Raw genomic sequence first — 12,070 nt, 5'->3', positions numbered from 1 at the left:
GAACATTTCCTACCTTCAAGTACCAGTAACAGCACAGCCATATGAATGAATAAATGTAAATAAAATAGTGCTTTATTTTCAAAAAGCACTAAAGGACCCCAGAAATACTTTTTATGTAAGGTGTAAATATCTTACTATAATTCAAATATTTTGTTATTTTAAAAGTCATGCTTTCCATATCATTTGTTGATTAATACAAGTTCTGTCTGGAAATAGTCCAGCCATTGTTTTTATAATGAGAATGGTTTGTGCAACATCGATATAACCCGGCAGCCAAGGAGAGTAGACTGGAATTAGCATGCATGAACAATGACGACCTCACTGTACTAGTCAGTTGGGGGTGTGGGGTGGTAGAAGCTATTGAGTGAGCATGTGTGCTGTGTGGCCATCTCATTCAAAATGAATGAGTGAGCAGAGCAACGAATCAGCATCAAATTTAGCATTAAGCTTGAACATTCCTCTGCAGAAACTACTCAGATGATTCAGAAGTCCGCAGCTGTGGGCATGGTGATTGGTAGCTTCATCACAACACATCTGCTCACGTATCATGTCTTGTGCAGAGTTTTTTGGCAAAATATCAAATCACTCAGGTGACTCAGCCCTTCTACAGCCCAGATTTGGTGACTTACAACTTCTAGCTTTTCGTAAAAGTAAATCACCTTTGAAAAGGAAGACATTTCAGACAGTCAGTGAGATTCAGGAAAATACAACAGGGCAGCTGACAGCAGTTGGGAGAACTATGTGAGGTCCCAAGGTGCCTACTTTAAAGGGGATTGAAGTGTCATTGCTCTGTATACAATGTTTCTTGTATCTTCTTTAGTAAGTGTCTATTTTTTATATTACATGGCTGGATACCTTCTGGACAGACCTCATATATATCAAGTGAAATGCTGATAGCAGAAAGCAATATGTACAAGAATAATGTTATTGAAAATAGTTCACTTTGATTCCAATAACCTAAATGTAAATTACATTAGTATACTGAGAGGCAAATTTTTAGGAAGCATAAAATATAGATTGGTGAGTTTAATCATTTGACAGGGCTAAAACTGCAATGCAGGTATCTTTATCTAAGATTAAGATCACAATGTGACTGGATCTTGTCTATCAAAAGAAAGGAACGGAAGAAAACCCCCATGGTCTCCGGGGTCCAGCTGAGTGTACTGCTGGTCCCACAGTCGGTCAGTGGTGGGGCCTGCTTTAGTACAAATCACTGTTATTACAGGTAACTGAAAATACCCAACCCTTGAGTGAATCGAAGGTCCTCCAAAGAACGGGTGAATGCTGTTTAAAATGAAATTAGAAATATTTAAAATAGCACAGTCAGGCTCTAATTTGGTATTCCCTTTGTTCTTACAAAAAGCAGATGTCAGGAGATGACTTTATTTTTATTAAATCATCTATTGCATTAAAGTAAATTGAATCAGACCCACTTTTGCCTAAGGGCATTTATGCTGCAGGAGGTAAAAATCTTTCGTTATTAGAAACGTAAGGTCAAAATCCATCTCCTGTCCAATCTTAATCTTTTGGAATGTTGCTAGTAAGGATTAAAAACATTTCATGCTAGTCCATGTCCTACCTTTGTTCCAGAAGAAGTCTGGAAAAATAGGTCTCTTCTCTACTTCTAGTTCTATTAGCATATGCTACCTTGAGAAAGTCATTTGAACTTTATTAGTTTTAGTATTGTCTTACTAGTTTCCTTATTTCTGTGAAATGAGTGGCAGTGCTCTCCTAGAGTAATTTTGTAAAAGCTAAAATGTACTGAAATATGCTTTAAATTTTTTTAATGTAAAATACAGGGTTTTTAAAATATATGTGACCTATTTATTTAGAAGGAAGGCGGATTGCTTGGATGAGCTATTAATAAACTTACTAAATCACAAGTTAGATTACGTTAATAGTTCAAAATTTGAAATAGACCCTAACCCTGAACTAACTGCATTTGCTTGTTAAACTAGTTTCCAGAGTTTTGTTAGAATTGCTTTAGAATTTATTCATATATTTATATATGAATAAATAAAAGGATTATGATTGGTAAGTTTTGGGTAATTTTAAATGACTTTCTTAAGTGATATACTAAACTAGTTAAAGTAAACTAAGGTTTTTAAGCAATTCGTCTGCCTAGTAGGAAGCTAGTGTAAACTTATTTTTATGTTGCTTTGATTCAGGTTATAGTAGTTACCAAAAAAAAAATTTCATTGCTTTATGTGTATGTGTATACACACAAACATACATACACTTACTATATCTATATATTCTTATAGCTATTGAAATCAGATTTCCATATACATACACGCACATATACATATGTATACATATACATATGTGTATGTGTGTGTGTGTGTGTGTGTGTGTAGAAACTGGCATCGGACTGTGGTCCTGAGAGTTGACTTCAAGCTAAAGTAAATCAGGGCATGGGGGATTTAGTAGAGGAATAGTAGGCTCAGAGCAAAGCTAAAATTAGTTAAGAGAAATGCATGCCTTCAATATCTTAAGAGCTACCAAAGAGGATTTCAGATGTTCTGAGCTTCCTAGTGGCAAAAGTGAATAAATGTTATGTGATAAAATTTCCCATTGTTTATTAGATTAAAAGTGCCTCACTGACTTAGGAAAAGCAAAGTGTTTCTGGCCCAGCTGTTTGAGAAGTATTGCTCCCTGAGGCACTTGGATTTGGTGTTGTAAGAAATATAGCTAATGAAGTTCTCATCACCATTTCAACAATAAATGTAATAGTGAGTTTCATATGGATACTTTCTAAGTGTCCCTCAGTGTAAGCCAAAGGCATAACACCACTGTATAGTTAAAGGAAAAGTTTTCTTTGGGGCCAAAGTAGTGAGAGCCAAGTTTGTCATCAAACACACCTCCGGAAATGCTGATTTAGATGAATGGATTGACTGTATGACAATGGCTGCCTATATTTAAATAAGTGTGTCTGTATGTGTGTGTGTGTGTGTATGTATTTTCTTAAGTAAGACTTTGGTGGTGTGAATTATATTCTTTAATAAGACCTTAAATTATACATTCTGTCTGTTGCCTCCCTTAGCTTCATTTCCTTTAGCCATAAAACAGGAATAGTAACTACACACTGCACAGTTACAAGAAGTAAGATACAAAATGTACAGACACAATGCTTAGTGTTTTGTTCAAGGTTCAGGTAGTGACTACAGGTGAATTGATTAAGACCGTTGAAAAGCATTACTGTGTATATAGCAAGAACCATTAAAGTTCATACTTTTTAAGTCACTGATCCCACTTTAGGGATCTTATCTTCAGGATACATCTAAGAGAAGGAAAAACGCTACCATGTACTTTTTTCTATTTGTTGTCAGAGGTAGAAATAGGAATAATTATTATATAATAACAAAAAGGAGAGCCAGTCTGAACTGGTCATCATTAGGAAATTGTTTTAATATATTATGAATCTCCATTTTTATGTAACCGTAACATATTAAAAAGCTTATAGACACTTGTGGAAATATTCCTCTTGATTTATGTGGAGAAAATCTTTAAAAACCTTACGCACCTTGTTGATAATTCCCAAAATGCCGGTTTGCATTTGGATAGGGACTAGCTAGAAATACACAGAAATTAAAACAATAATGTTAAATTAGTGGGTTTGGATGTTTGGAGTTTTTTTTCCTTTCAAAAATGTTTGCATTCTTTTTAAATTGTTAAAATACCTCAGTTTCTGGTAGCATGTTCATCATGGCTCTGGCTCACTTGACAAACTCTTGAAAATTACAGGTACTACTACTCTCAACCCATAAATTATAATTTTGTGTGTGTGTGTGTGCATTTATGTTCTGATTTCCTCCACACCCCCAATAGATCTTCTCATCCACTCCATTTGAGAGACTTCATCTAGACCATCTAGCGTAATAAATCTTGAGAGACTGTAGTTTTACTAATCAAATATGAACCACTTCAGAGATCACCTGATCTGATTCCGGAATAGTTAAGTGTGACATATGGTAAGGAATTTCAACTAGAGCAGTTTTTCTCTTTATTTGTTTTGCATATCAGTCTTCTGGGTAAGGTTTCTTTCAGTGCAGTGGTTCTTTCATTGAAACTAATTTGAAAACAGATTTCTGTTTACCTCTCATATCTACTGAGAACTAGTCATCTATCCCATGCTTATGTATATTCAGTAACTGGAAGCTCATTACCATAAGAATGAGCACATTCCATCTTTGTATGACTCTATTAGAAAGTTTGTCCTTTTTCCACCCTGAAATTTGTTCCCTGGTACCTTCTTCCACTCAGTGATTCTACCCTGGAGTTACATAGAACCAACCAAATTTGTACACACACGTACTTCAAATTTTAATAGTGGCTAACATTCCCTCCATACTAAGGAGAATTTTAAATCCTAACCCTGTTCTAAAGTGTCAGGGTATTAGATTTTCTGTATAATTGTATATTATCTGCACATTTTCATAAACACATCGATTTTTTGCCTCCATCCAAATGACTAATAAAGTCTATCAAACAAAACAAGGCAGAGCCTACTAGAGATTGTTTTGTTTTGTTTTTGCCTTTTTTGAAATTACTGATAAAATAATTTAAATGGGACCAGGCAAAGCTTACTAAAGATTGATTATTCTTCTGATGGTCTGGCTGATTGGTTACCCCTCCTGTTGTTCGCTTGGCAACAGACCGACCTTATAATATATATAGTAATGTTATTAAAAACTTTGTAAAATATTTGGCTGTTGTCAAGAAAACTTCTAGAATTTTTTCATCAAAAGGTATAACTATCAAAGATGAAAATAAAACTTTTTTTTTAAGACTTAGGGAAATTTCTAGTGCCTAAATATTTGTAAACTCTGAATTTCTGTTGTCCATGCTAGAATTTGTTTCTTGCAAATATAGGTTCTGTGTTTAAAGGCAGTTACATGGGTAGATTGCCCTCACCTTGCTTGGGCTGCATTTTGTTTATTAGGATTTTTGTTATATCCTTTCCAGGTTGAAAACCCTTCTAACAGAAAAGAGAATCATGATAGGAGTTGGACAAGGTCTGTCTTCTCTTTGTCTTTTTACCTGGTCAGGGTGCTTAACTTCTCTTGAACTGGCTTTGAAAACCTTTTGCTATCACCCTGTATAAACCAATCCCAGCCTGTTCCTACAGGTTCACATTGTTATTTTCTATTCTTCCTTCGCTGTGTGCCCTTCCTCTTAAAGTTATATATTTTTAATGTGAGGTCATATGAGAAAACCCTTTAGGCTGATTTCTTTGGTTCTTCTCTCTCTACTTTGCATTGAGATTATTTGCAATTGCTTGGTCAGAATTTTGTTTTTTATACTTTTCTATTTCTTGTCAGTTAGTAGCCTGTTTTTGAAGACTCTAGCCGTAAAGTCATACCTATTGGTTCCCTGAACTTTGAAATTCATTTTGCTAAAGTCATGGTTCAGGTTTAGCCAGAGCCAGTGATCCCCTTTCCTTAGCTATTACAGTTACTTTCACCCCAGAATTCCTGTCACCTTCTCTCACCAACTAGTTCTTTCTAGTTGAACACATTAAACCCGAATAATTTTGCACATTGTTTATATCCACTGATTTTGAGAGGTGCAATGTTAAATCAGTGTATCAAATTCTCACTTTTGGAAAATGGCAGTTGCCATGCCGCCTTCCACTCCCTACATACTGGTTTTCTGTGCCACTTTCACTGTGCAGCTAAAGCTGGTTCGTACCCTGTTTAGTTGTAGCGTCTGCAGTGTATGCATGCCCTCAGGGTCCCTCTTCCCAGCCCTGTCCTTTTTGTTTTCTCTTTATCTTCCTAAATGTATGTGGAATTTCATAAAAAGTATATAGCTTTTAAAAAGACAGATATTTCCTCTATTACATAATATATAGTTATTTGGGGGGGGAATCTTCCATATTCTCACTTCCATAGATAATCAAAGGTAACATTTTATATTTTAGTCTATATATGAATGAGCTTATGCTATTTGGGGTATGGGGGTATATGGCTATATAGTGTTCAACTGATATTCTAAACCGGTATCATAATTTAACTAATTCCTTATTCTTGAACGTTTGGGTTGTGTCCCACTTTTTGGAAGTAGAATTGCTGAGCCAAAAGGTGTGAAGGATTCGATACATATTGTCAGACTTCCTTCCAGAAAGTTTGTACCAATTTACACTGCCCATTGGCAGTACACATTTTTTCCGTTTTTCCATTACCTTAACATTAGCCATCTGAGTGGGGTTAGAGGTACAGGGTACGCATGCTTACTGTTAGGTGTTACTAACTTGGTAGCCAAAGAACATGGCTGTCTTTTTTAGGGTACAGCACTTTACCTATTTTCCCACGTTGGCTTCCATCCACATGTGCTGGTTTGACCAATTCACCGACACCAGTGAGGTGGTACCTATCCCATGTTAGGGTTTCAAGTTCACTTGGTAAGTTAATATATACATGGTGGGGCAAAAGTAGGTTTACAGCTGTGAGTACGTCAAACACAGTATTCTTATACTCTTATTAATTATTGTATCATTTTCCATATGAACAACTGTAAACCTACTTTTCCCCCACCCCGTATAGATACCTACAGTCAAGCCAGCTTAGACATTTTTTCACCAGAGCAGTGCTAAGTATCACTTCTAGGAGATTGTTTCTTTTTATGCAAAACATGTTCTCTGCTATTAAGACAAAAATTTTACTCTGGGGGTTTTCCCCCCACCTCCAAAAATAATGTAAAATCTTTTTAAGTTGGTGAGTGTCCTATCAGACCTTTTAGGTGATCTTGAAGTGTTTCTTGGTTCCTTGCCTGAAGTCAGCTACTGATGTTCTATGCCTTTTCTTATTCTTTATTCCTAAATTGGTGTTTTTTAACTTAGAAGATAAAAATGTTTCCTGTGTCCTCATGAACTTCAGTTTCTTACTCAGAGCAACTAAGATCTCTCTGCTGCTGGCAGGTCCTATAGGAACAGTCTTGTTGACAAGCCCTCCAGGTTTGCTGGTGGACCAGGTGGCTCACTGGTGTCTGAATTTCAGTTCTGTTACTGAAAGGACTAAAGCCACTTTGGTGCATTATGCCACCCCAGGAGGGACTTGATCAGTGGTGCTGTCGTGGGCTTTTGAGCATAAACCCTGTCATTCAAGTTCTTTGACATACATGTGTATGTTGGTCGTCTATTGCTACATATCCAGATACACTAGCATTTAGCAGCTTAAAACAAGAGTAAATATAGTTTCTATGGGTCAGGAATTCAGAAGCTACCTAGCTGGATGGTTCTAGGTCAGGATCTCTTACGAGGTTGTAGTCAAAAGTCAGCCAGGTCTGCAAAAACATCTGAAGGCTTGCGTGGGTCTGGAAGATACACCTGCAGGACGATCCGTTTATATGGTTGGTGAGTCTGTGCGAACTGATGGCAGGAGACCTCAGTCCTTTACCATGTGTACCTTTCCCTGTGCTACTGGAGTGTCTCATATTATGACAGCTGGCTTCTCCTAGACCAAGTGATCCAAGAGGAGGACAAGGTGGAAGCCACAGTGTCTTTAATGACCTAACCTTGGAAGTTACACATCATTATTTCTGCAATATTCTATTGACAGGCCAGTGTTACTCACTGAGGGAAGGGGCTACATCAGGGCACCAAGAGTCATGACACAGTGAGGCCATCTTGGAAGGTGACTATCACCGTGTGTGAGGATGATGTTATACTTCCCTCCCCCAGAGCTAATTACTCTCTTCTCCATTCCCCCTCAGGGGCATCCTCGGCTTGTTCGTTTGTTTGTATGTACTGTAGAAGCATTAGAGGGGTGGTAATGGCCATTGGTTTCTAGGAAGCTCGGAAGTCTACAGAACTATCAGCTCTATAGTTCTTTCCAAAACACTTGTATTTCTGTATACCCCTTACAGACTGTTTGAAAATTAGGAAATAAAATAAATATACCTTTAATTCTTAACATAAATTGACTGATCTGTTCAATGTAGTAGCTCTTTTAGACAATAAAAATAGGCTTCTAGGAATCACAGTGGATTATGTAGGGGTTAGGTTTGAATGAAATTAAGTTCTTTTCTCCCTTTGCTAGGAAATCTTTTCTGCTGCTTCCTACTATCCCTAAAAGTCATCAGTCTGTTCCTCTGCTCCCTTTGTGCTCAGCTCTCCCACTTGTTAACCCTGCAATGTTAGACATACTACCTAATTTCTTTGTGCTTCCATTTTACCATTTGCAAAATGGGGGCAATAAGTACCTTTTTCTTGGGTTGCTGTGTGGGCTTAATGACATGCCTGCAGTGCGTATTACTATGATGTCTGGCACATTGGTAATAAGCACTCAGGTGTTAACCGCTGTCACTGATATTTATTATGGTGGTGATGGTGGTTATTAAAGTCACAGTCAACTATTTTTTGATGCCTCTTTTACCTTTCCACTTATTAAACAGTTACTATAAGCCAGGTACTATGCTAAGCACTTCGTAGGCCATACTTAATAAATAGTATTGCCACCATTTTACAGGTGAAGAAATTGATGGGTAGAGAGGTTAAGTAACTTGTTCCAAAATCACACAGCTATTAAGTTGTACAACTAGATCTCATACTCAATAAATAGTTGTGGAATTGGATTAGGTTTAAGAAAGATTGTCACTGTGAATATCAGATGAGCATCTCTCAAGACTAAAACAAGAAACTGTGTACACTCAGTCTTTGGTGATTCATAGTTGGATTGGATATTTTGTAATCAAGAGATCTTAGCCCATTCTGTAAACTGTGATGTCAGGTGATATCACTGTTACCAGGGAAGGGAATGCAGGAGAAGCAGAAAAGGCTTTGCTGCTTTTAAAGAGTTACTGTTTAAATGCTTGAGAAGAAAAGTTACAGAAATTACCATAAATATCCAAATCAAGTGACAATTTATCAGAATTTTAAATGAATGAGCATAATTATCATAGATGGTCCATATTAATTCAATTATGTAAAATAAGTTTACAGAATTGACAGTGGGAACAAAAGTAGCTTGTACCAAGAATTATTTACGAAATGTAGGTTTATTCAGTCAGTAAGCCAAGTGATCTGTTGGAACTTAACATTTTTGTAGAGTTTGTAGGGCTTCACATTTTTGTTTTGTTTTGCTTTTCTCCTCCCTGTACTTTGGGAAAAAAGGAAGAGTCTTGTTCTTTTCCTCAGCAAAGACATGAGTAATTTTATGTTAAGTGGAGGTCATTGCATTAGGCAAAAGGGGTTTTTTTGTTTTTTGATGAATGACCACAGTGCTGTGACTTTAGATATCAAGAATATTTGTAACCAAAATAATTTAGCTGTTAAAATTTTACTCATCAACTGATTTGGAAATAATTCAGAGAAAAAAATTGAGGTCATTAAATTACAATTCTGAGGAGCATGAGTGTGTTTCCAAATTGTATTGTTCAGAAGATAAATTCATTTTGGGTTATATGCCCACTTACAAGGCTTGTGCTTTTTATTATGATCGTACAAGCAGTCTTTGAGTTTATCCAAGGAAGGTGGCGCTAGTTTGGGGAATGTCATAAGCTCACAAGTAGTAGCCAGTGAAAGGGCATTTGCCATTTAGTAGCTAAAAGGGATTTTGCCAAAGAGCAAATTAACATAATGGGCTGGATGACCGAAATCTTAGTGGGTGTTGGCTGATAGAGCTGGTTGATGGCTGCCATGGCCAGAACTACTAACAGTGCTGGTGTATGTGCTGATAACGTGAGCAAGCAGGACAGATCCCTTATGATTAGTGAATCTCTTAACTCCGGGGGAAGACGCGACAGTTTTACCTGTCATATTCACAAACTGAAAATGGAAGAGAAGTGCTATTTGATGATGATCGTGCATAGGTACTGAGTGTCATCCAAAGCACAAGAAATGCCACCATTACCTTGGATTTGTGAAGAATGTTATCAGTCTTGAAATAGCTCTGTGGCATTTTAGGCTTTCTCTGGACTGTTGTTTAATGCAGCCTGTGCCTGAATTACGAAAATGAATGTTTTTCTTGGGAAAGCCTTACAGGAACCTGTGGCCTGGACAGGAATTGATGTTAGGTTATTATCGATGCACAGAATTTATGTGATCATTGAGAGTAAGCCTGCTGCTAAGCAGGGCATATCCAAGAAGGACTGGGAGTCATGAATGAAGCATTCATTAGACATAGATACTTAACTAACTTTTAGAAAAAAGGCTGGTTACCTGCCTTTGGAGAATAGGTTCTATATCATATACTCTCCTGCCACCTGTTTGTGTGCAGCACCAGTGAGAGAATATGCATCCATGCCCTGCGCAGTAAGCTAACACATGGACCCAGATGCCCATAAGGTCTGCAATCGCATGAAAACAGGATGAGAAGCAGCTATAGCTGCTTTGAAGAAAATTAAGTGAATTAAACATAATCATTGAAATTAAGAGAGTAAATATTTCTTCCCCAAAGTCTGATTTAAATGTGCGTAAGGACAGATTGTTTTGAGGGTGGGAAATCACTGAAATTATAAACCGAACAGCTAGTTTTTAAAAGTTCCTGTGTGTCCTTAGGGTCTTTCGTTTCTCACTCTAATTAAAAATTCAAAGTAGAAAAATCAAAGGACCGAATGTGGCATTCAGCCGTGACATTGTTTACTCTATTCATCCTAGGATATAAGAGAATGATAGTCTCTAGAGAGAGAAAACTTCTGGGGAGATGGCTCTTGGAAATTGTCCCTCTCAGTCAAGCCACCTCTCTTGCTGCTCAGGGCTTTGCATGAAGCATTTGGGAGAAATTTGCCAAGCACGGTATTCCCAGTCATCTGTGAGATGACAGGGATGCAACTTAAGTCATTGAAATAGCAATCTATTGTCTGCCGGAGATGGAGAGCTAGTCCGGACACAAATGCCTGCTTGAATGTTCACGGATATTGTGAAGTAATACTGAGAGAAAGAGGGTTAAAGTTAGTTATAAAGTTACACGTACTTCTAAAGTGTTAGGCAAAATAAGCTAAGTGCCAAGATATTTGACAAGAAGATGCTTCATTGCATTAAGTAAATTGATGCTACAGTGGCTATTCCTTTTAGCTGATTGTCTTCCATTTCTGTGAACGAAAATGGATTGTACTTAGAAAGTAAGCAGTTGAGTTTGGTTTACACATAGCACTTCTGCCTGTCAACACTGACCATATTGCTTTCGTTGCTTCCACCTAATTTACCCAGTTAGACAGATGGCATGATTTAGAACTTTTTAATGAGGTTTTCCCAGCTGTGCATTTGAAGTGAGCTAGACTCCAATTATGTATTCATATACATTGCTAATCCCACCTGGAACAAGAGCTTTGACAGAAATGGTCTCTGGGTACCTGAGTCTGTAACTTACTTAAAGTCAATATCATCCTGCACCAGGACCAGGCCAAGGCATGGGCTTAGCTCCAAGCAGAAAGAAATTCAGACTTCATAGTATTGGCCATATTCAAAACATTTCAGATACATCTTGGAATACCACACAGCTCACAGCCTGAAGCAGTGTGCTTTTCTCTCTGGGGTCTTACAGCATCGCTCATGCTCTCTCTTCGGACTTTTGATTCACAGATGCTAATGCTGGAGACCGTGTACAGACCAATAATGCCGCTTCTGCATCAGCTTCCAACTCCACCTGAACAGTCCCGAGCAACCAGCACACAGGAGAAACCACCAGTTACTTGAGTGTCACTCAGCAACACTGGTCACGTTTGGAAAGAAAATTAAAAAGAGGAAAAAAAAAAGCCTGTTCATTTTAGTGTTCAATTTTTTTTATTATTGTTGTTGTTCTTATTTAACCTTGTAAAATATCTATAAATACAAACCAGTTTCATTGTTTGAGGGAGATCCAGGGGATGGGAGGGGCCGTGGGGAGGGGAAGGCGGAGCACTAGAACACACAGTCTCTCTCCCACCACAATCTTTTTATCAAAAGTCTGCTGTTGTATACTTTCAAAACAGGTCTCCTGCTTCATGCCCCTTCCACAAAATAAGAAAACTTTGTTCTGTGCTGAAGTTTTTTTAAACTTTGTTTTCTTTTAAAGTCAAGTGGAACACTTTGGTATAGTGCACAGCTTGAAATTGGTTGGGAGCTTAGCAGGTATAACTCAATGGGGACTTA

At 37.5% G+C, this 12,070-nt stretch overlaps 1 protein-coding gene across 2 annotated transcripts in view; it reads left to right on the top strand.

Moving 5' to 3' along the window:
* Positions 1-11,703, top strand: part of GSK3B (glycogen synthase kinase 3 beta) — a 201,190-nt gene extending 189,487 nt beyond the window's left edge. For both annotated transcript variants that reach the window (XM_024578021.4, XM_024578020.4), the window contains one exon: positions 11,522-11,703. In XM_024578021.4, the coding sequence (XP_024433789.1) occupies positions 11,522-11,589 (68 nt within the window). In that variant the 3' untranslated portion in view covers positions 11,590-11,703. The remainder of the gene's footprint in view (positions 1-11,521) is intronic.
* Positions 11,704-12,070: the final 367 nt, after the last annotated feature.

The sequence above is a fragment of the Desmodus rotundus genome, chromosome 2 (assembly GCF_022682495.2).
Source record: "Desmodus rotundus isolate HL8 chromosome 2, HLdesRot8A.1, whole genome shotgun sequence".
Taxonomy (NCBI): domain Eukaryota; kingdom Metazoa; phylum Chordata; class Mammalia; order Chiroptera; family Phyllostomidae; genus Desmodus; species Desmodus rotundus.
Note: the sequence above shows the minus strand (reverse complement) of the source record. Positions and strands in the feature narration are given on the sequence as shown.